The following is a 19,406-nucleotide window of genomic DNA, read 5'->3' on the forward strand; positions in this document are numbered from 1 at the left end:
CCACACACTGTCTTCCTCTGCATCCCCATCATCGCAGGGGGGATCTCTATCCTTACTCCAACCTTGTGGTTGACAATAACCATGATACACTGCAGTATGTCACAGCTTTGTGTGCTTAGTAGTGTAAGTTAAGTTGTAATATGTTTGTGTTGTATATGCTTGAAATGTATGTTGAGTGCTCAAGCTAAACATTATGGGATGTTTGTTTAGGAAAATCTTGCATCACTGCGTCACACATTCTTATCTTGCTCTGGTGAAACAGACGGAAAGGGCCGATGCTGGGGCATCAGTGCTGAACAAGAAGATGCCTTTCAGACTGCTGAGGAACATTGGCAGTGGTTTTAGCAGTGGGGGGGCCATGTATATATTTGTTTCTCCAGTGGGATAAACACTCCAAACAGCCTACCAAACCAGTCAGGGGTGTCCTCATGGACCTAAAGCACACCGTTGCCTTGTTTTGTATCACAATTCAATGATAAAACTGGAGGGGACAAAAATGCAATTTCAGAAGGTGGACATGTCCCCCCATCACCAGTGAAAGTTGCACCCCTGAACATTGATGTCCTGTATGACCCTGCATCAATAGAGAAGGAAGACAGTCCACCCACCCTGAGTACTGAGAAAGCACTAGACGCATCATTTATCCTATAAGACGAGAGGTCATTAAATGAACATGATTGCTGGGTGCAAGCCAGAGTACATGATGTACTACAGTATAATGAGGAGCAGTTTCAATAGATGATCCTCAGCTGTAATTGAATACTGTACAATAGGCACCTAGTGGTCCCCATGATTAGATAGAGAATCACTGTTTAGTTAGATAAGCTCTCTGTAACCTCTCCACATTCTCATTGGTTACAGAATCATTCCTACCCAGTCCAAGCCTACGCTCCCGTTTCCTCCAACCTACAGGCTACTGATACCACACCAAAGACATTTGAAGGCTGGGCCCACTCCCACTATACACAGGGGAGCCCTGTTCAGTTCTCAGGTCATTATGTTCACAACCATGGATATGCCCTCACGCATAGATTTGGGTAAATTCACGAACATGAACACAGCTGCAACCACAGTCAAGGTCACGGACACAGTGATGGACACAGTCATTGGCAGACATCTGCCTCTCAAACCAGCAGTCACTGGGGCCCAGTGGCTCAACATCTACATTCTCAACATTCTCTCCAGTCTGTGTCTGTCAGTGCCCCCCAGAGTTTCATAGCAAACATGCCCGAGTCACTGCTAGGGTCTATGATGGTTTACCCAGGGGCACCTGTGTCTTCATTGACAGATTGATGTCATAGAAAACTCATTGAATGACAGAGCTCATTTGTTATACGATGAAAAGTAATATACTTGGACATGGGGTTTGAGGCAGTACTTAAAAAGGTACACGGTTTCTTCACTGATGATTTTGGTTTGAAGTGTCAATCAGTCTCTGAATGTTCAAGGTCAAATCAATGCAATAAGGTTTTGATTGTCAGTTGATTATAAGACCACTCCTTTTGGCTTGTACGTTGTGTTGTTCTACACATACGGTAGACAAATCTCTTGGTACTCTTGATTTATACAACCTTGATAAATCAGGGAATTTATATTACACTGATGTATTCCGTTTGTCTTTCCTTAATTACTTACAGCAATGAAATGAAATAGCATCCACTCACCAGTAAATTACATCCATTACATGCAGTATGTTTGGTAATGCATCATTCAACATTATTGTAAATTCTGGAGCAGGGAGCAGTGGTTGAGGTTATCAAGAGTGTGGGCTACAAGGGCAGATTATGTCCTCTTTAGAAAATTAGGTAGTTGGGCCTCCCGAGTGGCGCAGCGGTCTAAGGCACTGCATCGCTGTGCTTGAGGCGTCACTACAGACCCGGGTTTGATCTCAGGCTGTGTTGCAGCCGGCCGTGACCGGGAGTCCCATGAGGCGGCGCACAATTGGCCCCACTGACCTCGGTCACCAGCTGGACGGTGTTTCCTCCAACACATTGGTGCGGCTTCCGAGTTAAGCAAGCAGTGTAGCAAGAAGCAGTGCAGCTTAGGAGGATGCATGGCTCTTGACGTTCGCCTCTCCAGAGTCCATAGGGGAGTTGCAGCGATAGGACAAGACTAACTACCAATTGAATATCACGAAAATTGGAGAGAAATATTGAAGTATAAAAATAAAAAAATTGGTTGATGTGCACAGTAAAAAGAAGCCATAAATGACAACCAAGACTAAGTATAGCAAATCAATGATTATTATTTCTTTACAAATGCAAGTTACACTGTTTATATACAAATAGCTATTTTGCATAAACAACTGGATCAAGTGGTAAGAGTCACGTAAAGGTCATGATGGAATACGTCATTCGATATCAGTAATGCAAGAGAAAAAGTTCAAAGGCACACAAATGAACATGAACCCTGCCATATCACTACAAAAGTTTAGGGGTTTCTCTATTAAAAGAAACACCAAAAGAACTGCTGAACATCACCCTTATATCATCCACTTCATTCCATTTCATATAGTTAATGTTCAGCAGAACCTCAAGTTGAAGTAAATATTTTGTATTAGACCAACGATCAGCATAGAAAAATAAAACCTAGATAAAATACTTAGAGTGTACAAAACATTAGGAACGTCTGCTCTTTCCATGACATAGACTGACCTGGTGAATCCAGGTGAAAGCAAGGATCCCTTATTGATGTCACTTGTTAAATCCACTTCAAAATCAGTGTAGATGAAGGGGAGGAGACACGTTAAAGAACTATTTTTAAAGTCTTGCTACAATTGAGTCACGGATTGTTTGTGTGCCATTTAGAGGGTAAATGGGGAAGACAAAAGATTTAAGTGCCTTTACATGGGATATGGTAGTATGTGCCAGGTGTACCAGTTTGACTGTGTCAAGAACTGCAACGTTGCTGGGTTTCTCACACTCAACAGTTTCCCCATTTGTATCAAGAACGATCCACCACCCAAAAGACATCCAGACAACTTGACAACTGTGGGAAGCATTGGAGTCAACATGGGCCAGCATCCCTGTGTGGAATGCTTTTGACACCTTGTTGAGTCCATGCCTCGACGAATTGAGGCTGTTCTGAAGGCAAAAGGGGGCGGGGGGAACTCAATATTAGGAAGGTGTTTCTAATGTTTTGTACAATCAGTGTATACTGTACACATCCCAGAATTAGTGATATCAGAACACACAAATGACAGTTAATAGATGGATTCATTTTGTACTGAAAGTGCACATATAACCAACACATATTGCATTGCCTATATGCTGTGGTAGTGTCCATCTAATCGTAACTAGTTGGAACTAAGCCTTAGTCTGAGAGCATGAGAAAAAAAACACCTGGACACTTTTACAGTTTACCGCCACTTAATCTAAGACCTATTCTTTAATGAACCGATGAAAAACAAGGCTCAATTACTAAATAGTTTCTGCAATTTAAATGTACAAATTTAACAGTACATGGTACAACATGAATACGCTACAAGTTTACACAACCTTCCTAGAGCATCTGAATTTGTAAATACATTTACAGATGGAAAATATAGAATGCTTTCAATGCCTTACATTTGAAATGAGTTAATATACAAGAAAAAAAACACTTGTGGGGATCTTCACAGCATGACACACGTCCTGACGCAATATTTCATTTCATAATCACCTCTGTTTCCACCTAGTTTCTGTTTCCACCTAGTTTCACTTACAAAAACAATGTGGAACATTTAATGGACAGTAACAGTCAAACGTTTAAACACACCTACTCATTCCAGGGTTTTTCTTTATTTTTACATCGTAGAATAATAGGGAAGACATCAAAACTATGAAATAACACATATAGAATCATGTAGTAAACAAAAAAGTGTTAAACAAAAATTGTTTAGATTCTTCTTTAACACTGTTTTGGTTACTACATGATTCCATATGTGTTATTTCATAGTTTTGATGTCTTCACTATTATTCCACAATGTAGAAAATATTTAAAATAAAAACCCTTGAATGAGTAGGTGTGTTAACTTTTGACTGGTACTGTATATTATCTCCAACTTTTCTAATCTGATGGGAAACAATAAAGGTCTGCCTGCACTCTTAATAAAACAAATCTATTGATTTATTCCAAAATAGAGATGTTTTTTTCCCAATAACCTTAAAGGAGAATGTAGACCAAATCTACATGAAAGGCCTGGGGCTAGGGGTCAAGTTAGAGTATGAGCCAATTCCCAAACAATCCTAAATTAACAGCACTACTTCTCAGTACGAGTCCCCACAAAAGGCTTTCAGTAAGATTACAAACAAAACCAATAAGGACAACAAACATTCAGACATACGTCTTTCCATTTAAAGATTAGGTGCTGACGTGTTACCTCCAAAAACTGTTTAAAAAGGTGTTTACCGTTACCCCTCAACCAAATGAAATAGGTTAACATCTAGGGGGTTGTGAGGGTGTCCTGGCAAGTAAGCGGCACCTTCTTTAGCTCCACACATCCAGAGAGTAGCGGCCCTTGGTCATCAGCTTCTTGATGTAGGCCACAGCCTGTGTGTGTGTGAGGCCTCCGACCTCTTCAGCGATGTCATAGAAGGTGTTCTGCACGTCCCGCGCCATGTTCCGAGCATCCCTAGGGAAGGACAATATTGGCAGCCATATTTACAGAGGGCACACGATGACGGATGTTCCCTTTCAGAAAACCCTCTAAAAGCGTGTACATATGCAGGTGGTCTGAAATGGTTCTTACCCGCAAATGTAGATGTGAGCATTGTCAGTATGGATCAGCTTCCACAGATGTTCCTTGTTCTTCTTCAGGAGATGCTGCACATACACCTGAGCATGAAAAATCTAACAATTAGCCTGACTGAACAATTCATTTAAATAATTTAACTGATACAAAATACATTCTCTTCAAGTCAATGCGAATTATAGGCACTGGCAGTATCAAATATTGGACCTTATCAAAGTCATAGATACACTCCCCTACGTATTTATTTGAACAGTGAAGCTAAAACTTTTAATTTGCCTCTATACTCAAGCTTTTTTGGATTTGAGATCAAAAGTTTCATATGTGACAGTAGAGAATGTCATCTTTTTCATGCATATCTGTTTTACCGGTTAGAAATGAAAGCGCTTTATGCATCTAGTCCCCCCATTTCAAGGAGTCATAAGTATTTGTACAAATTCACTTGTGTATTAAAAGTAGTTAAAAGTGTAGTATTTGGTCCCATATTCCTAGCATGCAATGACTACATCAAGATTGTGACTACAAACTTGTTGGATGCATTTGGAGTTTGTTTTGGTTGTGTTTCATATTATGATGTGCCCAATAGAAATGAATGTATTGTGCCATTTTGGAGTCACTTTTATTGTAAATAAGAATATAATATGTTTCTGAACACTTCGAAATGAATGTATACTGAAAAATATAAAATGCAACAATTTCAAAGATTTGACTGAGTTACAGTTCATATAAGGAAATCAGTCAATTGAAATAAATTCATTAGGCCCTAACCTATGGATTTCACATGACTGGGCAGGGGTGCAGCCATGGGCATAGGCCCACCCACTTGGCAGCCAGGCCCAGCCAATCAGAGTTTTTCCCCGCAAAGGGCTTTAATACAGACAGATATAATCCTCAGCACTCCCCCCCACCCCACTGAAGACGATCCTGCAGGTGAAGAAGCCGGATGTGGAGGTCCTGGGCTGGCGTGGTTACACGTGGTCTGCGGTTGTGAGGCTGGTTTGACGTACTGCAATATTCTCTAAAATGACAGGGCAGCTTATGGTAGAGAAATTAACATTTAACTCTCCGGCAACAGCTCTGGTGGACATTCGTGTAGTCAGCATGCCTATTGCACGCTCCCTAAAAACATGAGACATCTGTGGCATTGCGTCGTGTGAAAACGGCAAATTTTAAAGTAGCCTTTTATTGTCTCCAACACAAGGTGCACCTATGTAATGATCATGCTGTTTAATCAGCTTCTTGATATGCCACACCTGTCAGGTGTATGGATTATCTTGGCAAAGGAAGAATTCTCACTAACAGGGATGTAAACAAATTTGTTCAAACTTTGAGAGAAATACGTTTTTTGTGCGTACAGAAAATGTCTGGGATTTTTTTATTTCAGCTCATGAAACATGGGACCAACACTTTACATGTTGCGTTTATATTTTTGTTCAGTGTAGATACCATGATTACAGATAATCATGAAGTATTTGCGAATAATGATGAGAGAGAACGTTAGAGGCACAAAAGTCATTCCCCCAAAACCTCTCACCATTACCAATAACAGGGGAGGTTAGCATTTTTTTGGGGGGGGGCTATGATATTTATGCCTCTAACTTTCTCACTCATCATTATTCACGATTCATTCATGATTATCCATAATCATGGTAGCATCCACATGAATGTAGAAGTGTTCAGAAACATATTATCTTCTTTAAATTTACAATAAAAGTGACTCCAAAATGGCAATACATTATTTACCATTCATTTCTATTGGGCACAACATCATCTGAAACACAACCAAAACAAACTCCAAATGCATCCAACAAGTTTGTCGAGTCACAAGCTTGATGTAGTCATTGCATGCTAGGAATATGGGGCCGAATACTAAACTTTGGACTACTTTAATACACAAGTGAATTTGTCCAAATACCTATGACACCTTGAAATGGGGGGACGTTCATTTCTAAATGGTAAAACAGATATGTATAAAAATACCCTCAAATAAAAGGTGAAATTCTGTACTGTCACCTCACATCAAACATTTGATCTCAAATCCAAAAAAGCTTGAGTGTAGAGACAAATTAAAAGTTTTAGCTTCATTGTCCAAATAAATACGTAGGGGAGTGTTAAAGCTTAATGAATCTTATCACAAATTTCAAAATGACGGCCCAGTACGTCACTGGGACCATGCTCCCATCCATCCAGGACATCTACTTTAAACGATGCCTGAGGAAGACCGGCAGCATCAAGGACACCACATACCTCAGGCACGAGCTGTTCACTCCCTTACCGTCAGGCAGACAGTATCGTAGCATGAGGTCTGATACCAATAGGCTCAGAGACAGTTTCTATCTACAAGCCATCAGACTGCAGAATACTTGAACTGGACTGACCACCTGCACCGACTCTCCACACCTTAGCAAACATGCACTCACTCATGAACATACAGATAAAACACACACATTCATGCCACAAGCACACACACACACATCCCAACTGCTGCTAACAGACTCGTATTATGATTGCTAAATACTGCACAATTGAAACACTTGCCCCCCAATCCCCCCCTTCCCCAAAACACATATACATATTGAACTATAAATTGTGCCTTCCTGTATTATACTAATGCTAAAATGTTTTTTCTACTCTACTGAGCCATTGACATTATGTTCGTATTCTCATGTTTTATTATTTCAAATTGTTGTTGCATTGTCGAGAAGGAACCTACAAGTAAGCATTTCATTGGATGCTGTATACCATGTGTATCCTGTACATACGACTAATAAAATGTCAAACTTGGTAGTATAGCTAGACACACGAACTCTCACATAGTGAGGAGCTGACAGAGAGGTTTGGTGTGATGTGTTACCTTCCCCTCCTGATCTCTGGAGAAGGCCACGTTGAGCTGAGTAAGCACGCCCGCCTTCTCAAACTCCTCCAGTTCCTGCTGGTACAGGAAGTCCTCGTTTCTGCGGCGACAGCCGAAGTACAGTATCGTCTCGCCGACATCCTTCCCTGATAGCGAAATACAACACATACTGGATGTGAAGCTGTGTCACACTCGCCCTCTTTTTACTTTCCCTCCCTTATGCTAAAAAATACAAACATACTTGTGGCAACAAACTCAGGTGAACCTAATTTATTGTAGAGTAATACAGACTTGCTTGCTGTGAACTCCATCTATGCACTAGGCAAACACTGTTCGGTTTTAATAATCAGCAAAAACCACAGACTTAGATGCCAGATGAGGACCAGGCCTTCTTGCTCCGTACCCTGCTCCTTCATCCAGCCTCTCTCCTGGAGGAAGCCCATGAAGGGGGCGATGCCCGTGCCGGGCCCAATCATCACCACCGGGTTGCTGGCCTTGAAGGGAAGTCGGAACTGGGACTTGCGGACGTACATGGGCACAGTGGCCTTGTGGCCGTTGTCCGTCACCACCACCTTGTTCTTCAGCCAGTTGGTGGCCACACCCTTGAAGGTCCGCCCTGTGCTGGTCTGAAACTCCACCACCACCGCACAGATGCTCACCATGGTGGGATACACCTGACAAGACAATACACAGTTATAAAGTAAACAAATAAAAAACGAAATAAAATAATCTGAAAAAGTGGGAACTGAACTGGCAACCGGAGGTCTGCTGGTCTCTGATCCCAGGTACATGTCCTTAACCCTTAAAATACCCTCCATCCAGGGGTGCTGCTGTTTCTCACAAGATGGACAAAGTTTTTTTACTATTCTAATAGTGGGTCTCACCTTGCCAGAGGAGGCGATGGAGTAGTAGCGAGCCTGTAGGCGGGGCAGCAGCTCACACAGGTGGTCTATGGTAGGGTGGAGGGACGGCATGTCCTCCAACACAGCCAGGATGTTCCTCTGAGCATCCAGCACCCAGCTCTGGTACAGACCCTGGCAAAGAGACACAGACAGACTAAGACTTACTCTCCACTGATACGGATCATTTACAGCCATTCAAACGCATTGACAGCATGCATTCCTGGGCGGGCAGTGGATTGTCAGTCAGTCAGCTAGCGGTGAAGGGTCAGAGGTTCGAGGTCCGTCAGGGGTGCCAACCTTGCCCTCGGGGGAGGCGGAGGCCATCTTGCGCAGGGTGTCCTGGTCCTTGGGGTCGGTGGCGTACTGGGCCAGCTCAAACAGTACGTTGGTGCGAGGGGGGTTGGTGATGTCCAGGTAGTGGGTCAGAGCTGTGCGGTATGTGGTCGGACACGGGAACGGGTGCTTCTTATTGGACTCCTCTAAAAGACACAGAGGAACAATCTTATCAGCATCATCATTTAATGTTCAGGTTCCATTTATTTAGAGGCCACGGTATACATTTTCGATGTTAACGGTAGACTATACGATTTAGTTGACTATGTGTGCAGCAATATCTTCTCAACCTCTAGATTACTGTACAGTGAGTGAATAGCCATGAGGATAACATCACGTGCAGTTCACTGCAACCAAATATTACGGAAAATGACAATGGAAAACTGCTCCAATGTAAATACACAGACACAAAGCAGCTGAAATCATATATCCCTGAGCCATGATTTACAACTGACCGTCGAGGTTGTTGAGTGAGATAACAGTGTCCAGGTCGGCGTCCAGGATCTGGCCTATTCTGTTCACTATTGACACGTCATTAACGGGGTAAACAGCAACGTGGTCTCCAGAGTCGTATCTACAGGGGGGGAGAGACAGGGGGAGGTGGATGAACAACACTTCCCAATGTCTTTATCTAACACGCAAATGTCATTACATATAGAACATATTTACATGCTTGTTGCCAGTGTGTGAAAATGGGAAAAAATGTTTAAAATAAAATAAAAATGATTATCCAACTCGACACTTATTGGCAGACAGAAGAAATGCAGTAGACATTGGAAGGCAGAAGTGTATGATATTCTAAGGCACAGGACCTTTAGTATTACATATTAAAGCAGAGCCGCTACCTGATTTTGGAGCCTGAGATGTCCAGCTCTAGATGCATCAGATGACGGTCACCGGCTTGGTTCAGCTGGCGGTTAACCGCTACCGTGGCCAAGTAGGGGTTCTTAGCATCAAAAGGCCTGCAATGACAGATATACTGGAGTTATCACAAAGCCATTTCAGACAATTGGTGCTAATGTTGTAAAATGGGTTTGTCGAAAGTTCCAATAAATAACTGACATCCCAATACATTTGAGAGAAGATTTCTAATATTAAGAACTTTTCTTTTCACTGATCTGAGAAGACAGGTGAAAGCGCTAAGGCCGAGGCCTACACAGAGATTTAGTTTACACCTGTCTAGTTCTATCAAGGAAAAGAGATGAGGAGAGGAGGCTCCTTTGGACTATTGAGATGCACCCTAACAGCACCCAGACTTTGCTGTTGGACTTCTGACATTGGGGAGTAGGTGAGAATCAGGTCAGCGTCATGACAACAGTCATCCCTTTGTTGCCCTGAAAAACAACCATAATCTATTCATTCCATTAGCGATGACAACACATCTCTGTCATTACGCCTGATAGCTGAGCTGCCTACACCACTTCCTATGTGTGTGCGAAGCTGTCAACTCACGGTTTCTGGGTCTCAAAGCTCTTGAGGCGACCCATCTCCCCAGTGTACACCTTATTCATGTTGATGTCAGTTGGAACCACCAACTCGTACTGCCGGATGCTAAAGGAGAGGAAGAAACGGACAGGTGGTTACTTCCTGCTCTGCATCCCGACCACTCATGAAGTCTAAAAATAACCCTTGTCAGTGCAGCTAAGGGCCGACATGGACAGCCATGCACGCTTCTAGTGGAGTTTGCTCACTGTGATGCAAATGTGATGCAAATGTGATGATGCATGGTAAAAATTGTCAGATGCCATAGTGAGTGAAAGGTCTTAAAGCACATGTAACAATGATTTTACTTGTTGATGGTCATTTAGGTTTGTTATTTGCAGATGAAGCTTTAGTGTTTTTTCTGAGAACATGCAAACAATGCCAGGGGGTATCAATTATTTGATACATCCAGTATTCATAGCTGCTGATATTACCATGGAAAATAACCCTTGTTCTGCATTGAATTGGAATACAAAGTAAAACATTATGGGTCGGTTTCCCGGACACAGATTAAGCTTAGTCCTGGACTAAAAAGCGGATTCAATGGAGAATCTCAATTGAGAATGTTTTTGAATCCTGGACAAGGCTTAATCTGTGTCTGGGAAACCAGCCCTCTGTGTCTTTAAAATAAATATTTTTTAAATAAAATACCTTCCCTATACAGGAAGTACATCTGCTCCTGAATCTCCATACTTAATATCTCTAGTTGACAACTAGTCTGACCAGGAGACCCTGAGGGGGTAGCCAACTAGCTATTACCTGGTGTCATCTCCTGTGGCTTCCACCCCAAAGTGCTCGCACACAGCAGGCCAGAACTGCTCCTTCCATGATACAAAGTCTTCCTCAAGGCTGGGGAAGAGGGTAAGACATACATAGAACAGTCAGTCATCGCATGATATTTTAATAAGAGAAATAAATACATATTTATGAATATGGATTAATTTATGGACATTGTGGCAATGTTTGCACTGTATTGAGTTCAGTACTCACTTGCCATCGTCGTCTCCCATTCCCAGGTCATAGATCCTCTTACCACCCAGCTCTTCTAGTCTCTTGTCGGTGTACTTTCCCATTGCATTGAAGTGCTCATATGTTTTATTCCCCAAGCCAAACACCTGCAGAGTTCAAAGGCAGATGCTATCAGCTATCACTGTAGATAAAAATGAATGACCTGCATATAAAACATAAAGATTCCTCTACTTCTAGGGCCTATATCATGATGCAAACCTGAGTGTCTTCAGAAAGTATTCACACCCCTAGACTTGATAATTTTGTTGTGTTACAGCCTGAATTTAAAATGGATTAAATAGAGATTGTTTTGTTACTGGGCTACACAGAATTCCACATTATGTCAAAGTGAAATTATGTTTTTAGATTTTTTTTAATACAAATTAATGAAAAGTTGAAATGTCTTGAGTGTGGCAAAGAAATTAACTTAAGAAATGTCCTGAGTACAAAGCGTTATGTTTGGGAAAATCCAACACATCCCTGAGTACCACTCTTCATATTTTCAAGCATGGTTGTGGCTGCATCATGTCATGGGTATGCTTGTCATCAGCAAGGAATAGGGAGTTTATGATAAAAATAAATGCAATAGAGCTAAGCACAGGCAAAATCCTAGAGGAAAACCTAGTTCTGTCTGCTTTCCAACAGAAACTGTGAGACAAATTCACCTTTCAGCAGGACAATAACCTAAAATACAAGGTCAAATATACACTGAAGTTGCTCACCAAGACGACATTGAATGTTCCCGAGTGGCCTAGTTACAGTTTTAACTTAAAATCGTCCTCTAAATCTATGGCAAGACTTGAAAAAGGCTGTCTGGCAATGATCAACAACCAACTTGACAGAGCTTGAACAATTTTTAAAGAATAATGTGCAAATATTGCACAAGCCAGGTGTGCAAAGCTTTTAGAGACTTACCCAGAAACACTCACAGCTGTAATCGCTGCCAAATGTTATTCTAACATGTATTGACTCAGGGGGTTGTATACTTATCTAATCAACATATGACTGTTTTATTTTTCATAAATTTTTTATAAATGTTAGAATTATTTTCCCAAATACAGAGTACTTGGTGTAGATTGTTAACCAAAAAAATGACAATTAAATCCATGTTAATAACAACAAAATGTGGAAAAGGGGTGTGAATACTTTCTGAAGACACTGTAAATGCAGTAATACACTATATCCTTACATATGTCTAAGCTGTACATTTACTCAATTACACCATTTGGATCAGATCTGTGATTTCAGTGGCTTTATATGGTTGAATGCACTACAAATGTTGAGAACAAGAAAACATGGATTTCCCAGATAAAAAGCCACAACCACATCACAATGCTGTCTCAGGAGAGTCGCACAGCGAGACCCAGAGGAAGCCATGGTTAACATTGTTCAGTAGTGATGTCAATGAGAAAACATTTCAAAATTGAGACTCCCGACGTCTCCAAGCCACAAACTGCCAGTGCTCTCCAGCTCCAGCCTTGAGGTTGGCCAGGCCTGGAGCTTTGTTTGGCAGGACCACATGTTTCCACTTGGTGAGTGAGTTTGGAGGGAAGTGGGGCAATGTAGCAAAGTGTGCATTCCACCAGTGCCTTTCACATGGGAAAGCCTCACATACGGACATCTCAATCCCTACCTCTCCTTCAATGGGGAATGGGGATGCAATATGAGTAATTCTGTGTGGATCCTGTCAAAGCTAAATGTGCTGCGCTGCACACCAATGTTGACGCTCAACCACCTTGATGCACCTACAACAGACCTATCTCGCTGAGAAAAATACCAACCGCGAAGTTGACTCCTTTCAGGTCCTCGTCGTTCTCCTGCATCCAGTCGTAAAAGTCCTGAGCGTTGTCTGTGGGATCCCCCTCCCCATAGGTGGCCATGCAGAACACAGCCAGGGAGTTGTCGATCTCCGCAAGACGAGGAAGCTCCGACTGAGGAGAGGAAGGAAGAAAAAGACATTGAAAATACACTAATTGCAAACGGGATTCATTCACCAAACAGCTCTCAGGACACAACAATGCAGTCATTAGCTCTCTTAATGCTATACATTTAATAAATATCCAAACAAATATATATATTCATCACCACAAAGCTGCTGGAGGTTACATGTGGTAAGTAGAAGACTGAGACAATGTACATCAAATCAGCCGGATTAAGACCAGTACCATGTCATATTCCTCGGGGTCAGCTGACATGCCTCTCATTCCGTAGCGCTGGGCGTCTTTGGCCAGTCGGCCGCAGAACTCCTCCGCCGTGCCCGTCTGAGAGCCGTAGAAAACCACCATGTTCCTGTTCTGGAAAGGCAGACGCATCATCAGTAATCATCCTAAATTATAGACGACTTTTTTAAGTTCCTTAGCTAGTCACCCAAACAAGTTAAGTGGCATATAGCCTACATATCCATTTACTAAATAAATAGAGATCATTTTGTATAAAATAATTTGTTTCTACTTATTACACAGAATTTAGCATGAAGCTACTGACCGTTTTCTTCATTTTTTCAATAAAGCTGGTTTCTCGCTGCGGAGTGACTCTGGAGAAAAAGACACAAAGCAGATGTTAAAGGTAAACATTAGCATACCATGGTAACTTAATTAGTCCACTAAATGGCTATTACACTGCCTCGAAAAGGAGAGACCATTTGAGAAGGCAGAAAATGTTCTTTACTCTGGCATTCTCATCCCCTTCTGACCCCCATGGGAGAGATTTGCGTATGGGTCACACCCAATCCCTTTACAAGTCATGGAAACGCAGCACAGAAATAGCTCAGTTGATCATTAGTAAAAACCTTGAACAAACACAGTAAATGCATGCGAAACTCACCGATGAAAATAACATGGCAATTGTCAATGAAACGTGTGCTCCTTAGCAAAGAACATAGGAGGTATCAAGAGGAAGTCAAGAAGTGACAAACATGTGGTGACAGTATCTTAAATCAATTGTTAGGCTACATGTACTGCACCCAGCCATAATTCAGACTGCAGCCTTTTTGATGACAGGCTATCATAACAATCTGCAACATTGATTCTTATCTTTTAAACATTTTCCTTTCCTTTTGTTTAAACATTGCTGGTTAAAAACACGGGTAAGCAGCCTGGGAAGCTGAAAAGCAAATCAAATCAAATCCAATAATTTGCCTTTCCCAACGGTAACAAACATTTCCCTGAAGAGCATCAACATGATAGGCAGTGGATGGAGCACAGTAGAACAAGCTGTCTCACACACACACGCACACACACACACAGTGAGACTAAGAGAGAGAAACAGAAAGAGACGGAGAGAAACAGAGAGAGAGAGACTGACCTGGCTGCTGCTGCCTGTCTCTCTTTGGGCAGAGAGAACACACATCCCATGGTTACAGGCAGTGTTCTCCAGCACCCCACAACACACTTGCCTGATCCACAATTGGACACAATCTGAAAAAGCACGTGAAGAAGAAGCCCATCAGGGCTGACTATCCGCTGGCCACTCAAAGTGCATTATGCGGGAGAGATTCTCAGTCTCTCACTGAACATACAGCCCCCCCCCCCCCCCACGAACACCCCACCCGAGCGCGCTCTCTCTCTCTGTGGTGGAATCAAAACACGCAGGCAGCCATGGCTGCTATTCAGCCGCAGCAGCCTCTCACTGGTTGGCCAGGCAACTCCAGGGCTTGTGTTCTGCTCAGAGCAGTAGTCAGAGACGCGGATGGATGTGCTGCTGTTACCCGGTCTCACCACCACTCAACACAGACATCTGGCAGCAAGGCTGGGAAGACAACAACAATATAGCATGACATTTCCCTTAACAGCCTTTCAAGCAGAGCAGCCGGCGACATAACACATAAACGTTAAAAAAAAACTACTAAAAACGGACATGCCCCTGCGCACGCACACACATCAACACTGACATACACATCCACTCACTACATCCCTCCTCTTTTCCTATACAATCTGTAGGGACTACACTACCCGAGTCACCCTGGCAACTATTAACAGCGTAAATGTGTATTTTTTTTTCTTCTTAAAAAGAGACGAGGCAAGGCAGAGCTGAATAAAGCACATTTCAAACCCCTGAGCCGAGGGAGTGTGTCACAATGGTTACCTAATCTATCATAAAAGGTTGCCATTTGTGACACAGCTCTGCTCCATTCACGCTCCCTCAAAGGCAAATTAGGGACGGCTTCCGCAGAAGAGAGGCTGAACAGAGAATACTGCAGGACTTTGGCCTCAACTTTCCACCTCGGAGAGCATTCAAAGAGAAAAAGCATCCACTGGGTCTTCTGGTGCGCTGGGGAAGTGTCCAAAATTGGCTGTGTAGAAGACTAAACACAAAAAGAGTGCACAAAGACGGGAGTCTTCTCCAACAAAAAAGGATCACAGTGAAATGCGAGCCAGCCAAACACAAGGAAACTCCAAGGTAGTTCTCTCTTTTCCTGCACACCCCAAACCTCTTCCTGGAATTTTCATAGCTTCAGTTGTGGGCCATTTCCTCCTCCTGCATATTTCTTTCAATGAGGTTTGGTGGTGCGGAGGGGAGCCAGGGGATCTCGCAGGGAGAGAGGGGTCCAGTAATTAATTACCAGTATGTTTGAGGTCCTTCTCTTAACACTGTTGCCATTCAGAAAGAGAGAGCCATGTTTATGGTTAACATTTCCAGCAATTAAAACCTCTTTCACTTCCATTGTTCAGGGGGGAGGGGGCATAGCTGGCATTTTCCCTGTGGGGGGAATTGATCCAAGTGACGCCAACAAAGGAACATAGGCAACTGTTACTGATTAAGCCCCATGCCAAGTTCCTGCCAGCAGCCAAGTGGATACAATGAAACAAGGTTCTCAGTAACATTGGTGTGAGATGTTTCAAGCATCTATTCAACAGATGACCACATGTATAGACCTAATCCAGAAAGTTACAAGGAATAATAGGTGAGAAAACAATTAAAACCACTACAATTGCAACAGTACCTTTCTGCATGTGGCCTGGGCGATGCAGCCTAGTCTCTAGGGTATGTTAAAATAAGCTACACAGTCACCCAAACCACTTCAAATTATTATCCTTTTGAATAAACAACAGATGAAAACTAATGTGACCATGCACATTCCCCCAGTTAGGCGTACATGAAGTCAACACATTCAAATGCTTGAACCCCTGCCCAGGCCAACCACAGTGTGGTCTAAAGCAACACATGCACAAGCACACTGCCAATCCCTGCTTCCCACTCAGCTCCAAGTTCCAGGGCAAGAAAATACAAATGACTTTTGGTCACCAGGGGATGACAAAACGGGAGTGTTCTGATTTAACCTTCCTGGGCTAATAAGGGGGAAATCTGAGCAAATACACACCAATGTTGAATCATTCTTGATTAAATAAATGAACAGCTAAGCACACAACAATCTTTAAAGATTGTCAGCATTATCCCACTTCTGACACCAATATAGAGGATACCGACAATGCAACGTACCCTCTGCTGGTCCCAAATATGGTGTCTCCCAGCCCGTAGGCAAACTTACTACCACTGTCCCAATAGGATAAACCTTTGGGATTTTACAAATGGGAATGTAATGAGCCTACCTAGGCAAGGGCCGTATCAAAATACCAATGATAGAATTTTGGTGGAAAAACACTTACACAGGGGTGAGCCTCTTGAACTCTGGGATGGTCTCCTCAGACTTCTTGCGAGAAAGGAACCAGTAGACGAGTAGGCCAACAATGAGAGAAAAAAAGGAATATGTCCAAGTTAGTGAAGAGAGGTTCCTCCTCCACAGGGGCCACGTCAGGGCCTTCCGGGGCTACACGCTCTACCTCCATGTCCTCCATGGGGCCACTCGCTGTCTGACAGGTCAACACCGGCTGCAGCCAGGGCAGAGAGAGGACCTGAAGAAATTACATTTATTTATTTTTTTTATTTTTATAGAAAAGTATATATTTTTTTCTTCACGAAAATACATACATAGATTACATACACAGTACCAGTGAAAAATTCACACCTGCTCATTCTAGGGTTTTTCTTTATTTTTACATTGTAGAATAACAGTGAAGACATCAAAACTATGAAATAACACATATGGAATCATGTAGTAACCAAAAACAGTTAATCAAATTCAAATATATTTGAGATTCATCTTTGCCTTGATGACAGCTTTGCACACTTGGCATTCTCTCAACCAGCTTCATGAAGTAGCCACCTGGAATGCTTTTCAATTAACAGGTGTGCCTTCATAAAAGTTAATTTGTGGAATTTCTTTCCTTCTTAATGTGTTTGAGCCAATCAGTTGTGTTGTGACAAGGTAGGGGTGGTATACAGAAGATAGCCCTATTTGGTAAAAGACCAAGCCCATATTATGGCAAGAACAGCTCAAATAAGCAAAGAGAAACGACAGTCCATCATTACTTTATGACACGAAGGTCAGTCAATCCAGAACATTTCAAGAACTTTGAACGTTTCTTCAAGTGCAGTCGCAAAAACCATCACGCGCTATGATGAAACTGGCTCTCATGAGGACCGCCACATGAAAGGAAGACACAGAGTTACCTCTGCTGCAGAGGATAAGTTCATTAGAGTTACCAGCCTCAGAGATTGCAGCCCAAATAAATGCTTCACAGAGTTCCAGTAACAAACACATCTCAACATCAACTGTTCAGAGACTGTATGAATCAGGTCTTCATGGTCGAATTGCTACAAAGAAACCACTACTAAAGGACACCAATAATAAGAAGTGACTTGCTTGGGCCAAGAAACACGAGCAATGGACATTAGACTAGTGGAAATATGTCCTTTGGTCTGATGAGTCCAAATTTGTGATTTTTTTTGTTCCAACTGCCGTGTCTTTGAGACACAGAGTAGGTGGACGGATGATCTCTGCATGTGTGGTTCCCACCGTGAAGCATGGAGGAGGTGTGATGGTGCTTGCTGGTGACACTGTTGGTGATTTATTTAGAATTCAAGGCACACTTAACCAGCATGGCTACAAAAGCATTCTGCAGTGATACGCCATCCCATCTGGTTTTCGCTTAATGGGACAATCATTTGTTCTTCAATGGGACAATGACCCAAAACACACCTCCAGGCTGTATAAGGGCTTTTTGACCAAGGAGAGTGATGGAGTGCTGCATCATTACTTGGCCTTCACAATCACCTGACCTCAACTCAATTGAGATGGTTTGGGATGAGTTGGACCACAGATTGAAGGACAAGTAACAAACAAGTGCTCAGTATATGTGGGAACTCCTTCAAGACTGTTGGAACATCATTCCTCATGCAGCTGGTTGAGAGAATACCAAGAGTGTGCAAAGCTGTCATCAAGGCAAAGGGTGGCTACATTGAAGAATCTGAAATATATTTTGATTTGTTTAACACTTTTTTGGTTACTACATGATTCCATATGTGTTATTTCATAGTTTTGATGTCTCACTATTATTCTACAATGTAGAAAATAGTAAATATAAAAAAACCTTTGAATGAGTAACTGTGTCCAAACGATTGACTGGTACTGTATATAAAACACACAAAAAAAAATGTTTTTGACTGTACTGGGCCTTTAACAGGTGACTTGACCTGGGCTATGTAGGGCACATTTAATCAGCAGGAGCATAGTTAGTGAAATTAACAATTCATAGCTGAGACTCTGTCATGCAGAGATGAGTGAAGACTGGGATTTTGCCAGCATTTCACTCCATGGGTATGACAAAATGAATGGCAGAATGTTGTGCTCCAGACTCATGTAGTTTTGTCTTTCAAATGTCTTTACTTATCCTGTCACATACACCTAAAAAGCATTGAAAGCCTGAGGCTAAATTCTCAATTTTACCACAAGAGAGCATTCTAGCATAAAGACAAACGTGAGCAAAATGTACACATTGTTCTTTTGAACTACAGTCCATACATGCAGCATGCCATGGATAAATAAAACAACTGAAAGCTCGTCTCATAAACCTGGTACTTCCATTAAGTTCTGTCAGTTTTCATAGATTACTTCTGTTGCATGAATCACATTTACCGTATTATAGCGTACAGTCTGTTGTTGTCTGGGGTCAATTCAATGAAAACAAATGGAAACTGACATAACTATTCAAAAAGTTAATTATTATTTCAATAATAGTTACAACTAATACGTGCACAC

At 42.2% G+C, this 19,406-nt stretch overlaps 1 protein-coding gene across 1 annotated transcript; it reads right to left on the reverse strand.

The window, feature by feature from the left end:
* Window positions 1-2,225: 2,225 nt before the first annotated feature.
* On the reverse strand, window positions 2,226-17,159 carry LOC106567699 (NADPH--cytochrome P450 reductase). Its single transcript, XM_014137291.2, is given in 16 exon segments — window positions 2,226-4,612; window positions 4,730-4,815; window positions 7,584-7,729; window positions 7,987-8,257; window positions 8,468-8,617; window positions 8,783-8,964; window positions 9,274-9,392; window positions 9,664-9,780; window positions 10,271-10,369; window positions 11,060-11,149; window positions 11,291-11,415; window positions 13,090-13,239; window positions 13,474-13,602; window positions 13,793-13,841; window positions 16,915-17,006; window positions 17,008-17,159. Coding segments are annotated over 16 exon segments (2,046 nt in total). The 5' UTR covers window positions 17,104-17,159; the 3' UTR covers window positions 2,226-4,467.
* Window positions 17,160-19,406: the final 2,247 nt, after the last annotated feature.

This window comes from Salmo salar, chromosome ssa13 (genome assembly GCF_905237065.1).
Source record: "Salmo salar chromosome ssa13, Ssal_v3.1, whole genome shotgun sequence".
NCBI lineage: Eukaryota > Metazoa > Chordata > Actinopteri > Salmoniformes > Salmonidae > Salmo > Salmo salar.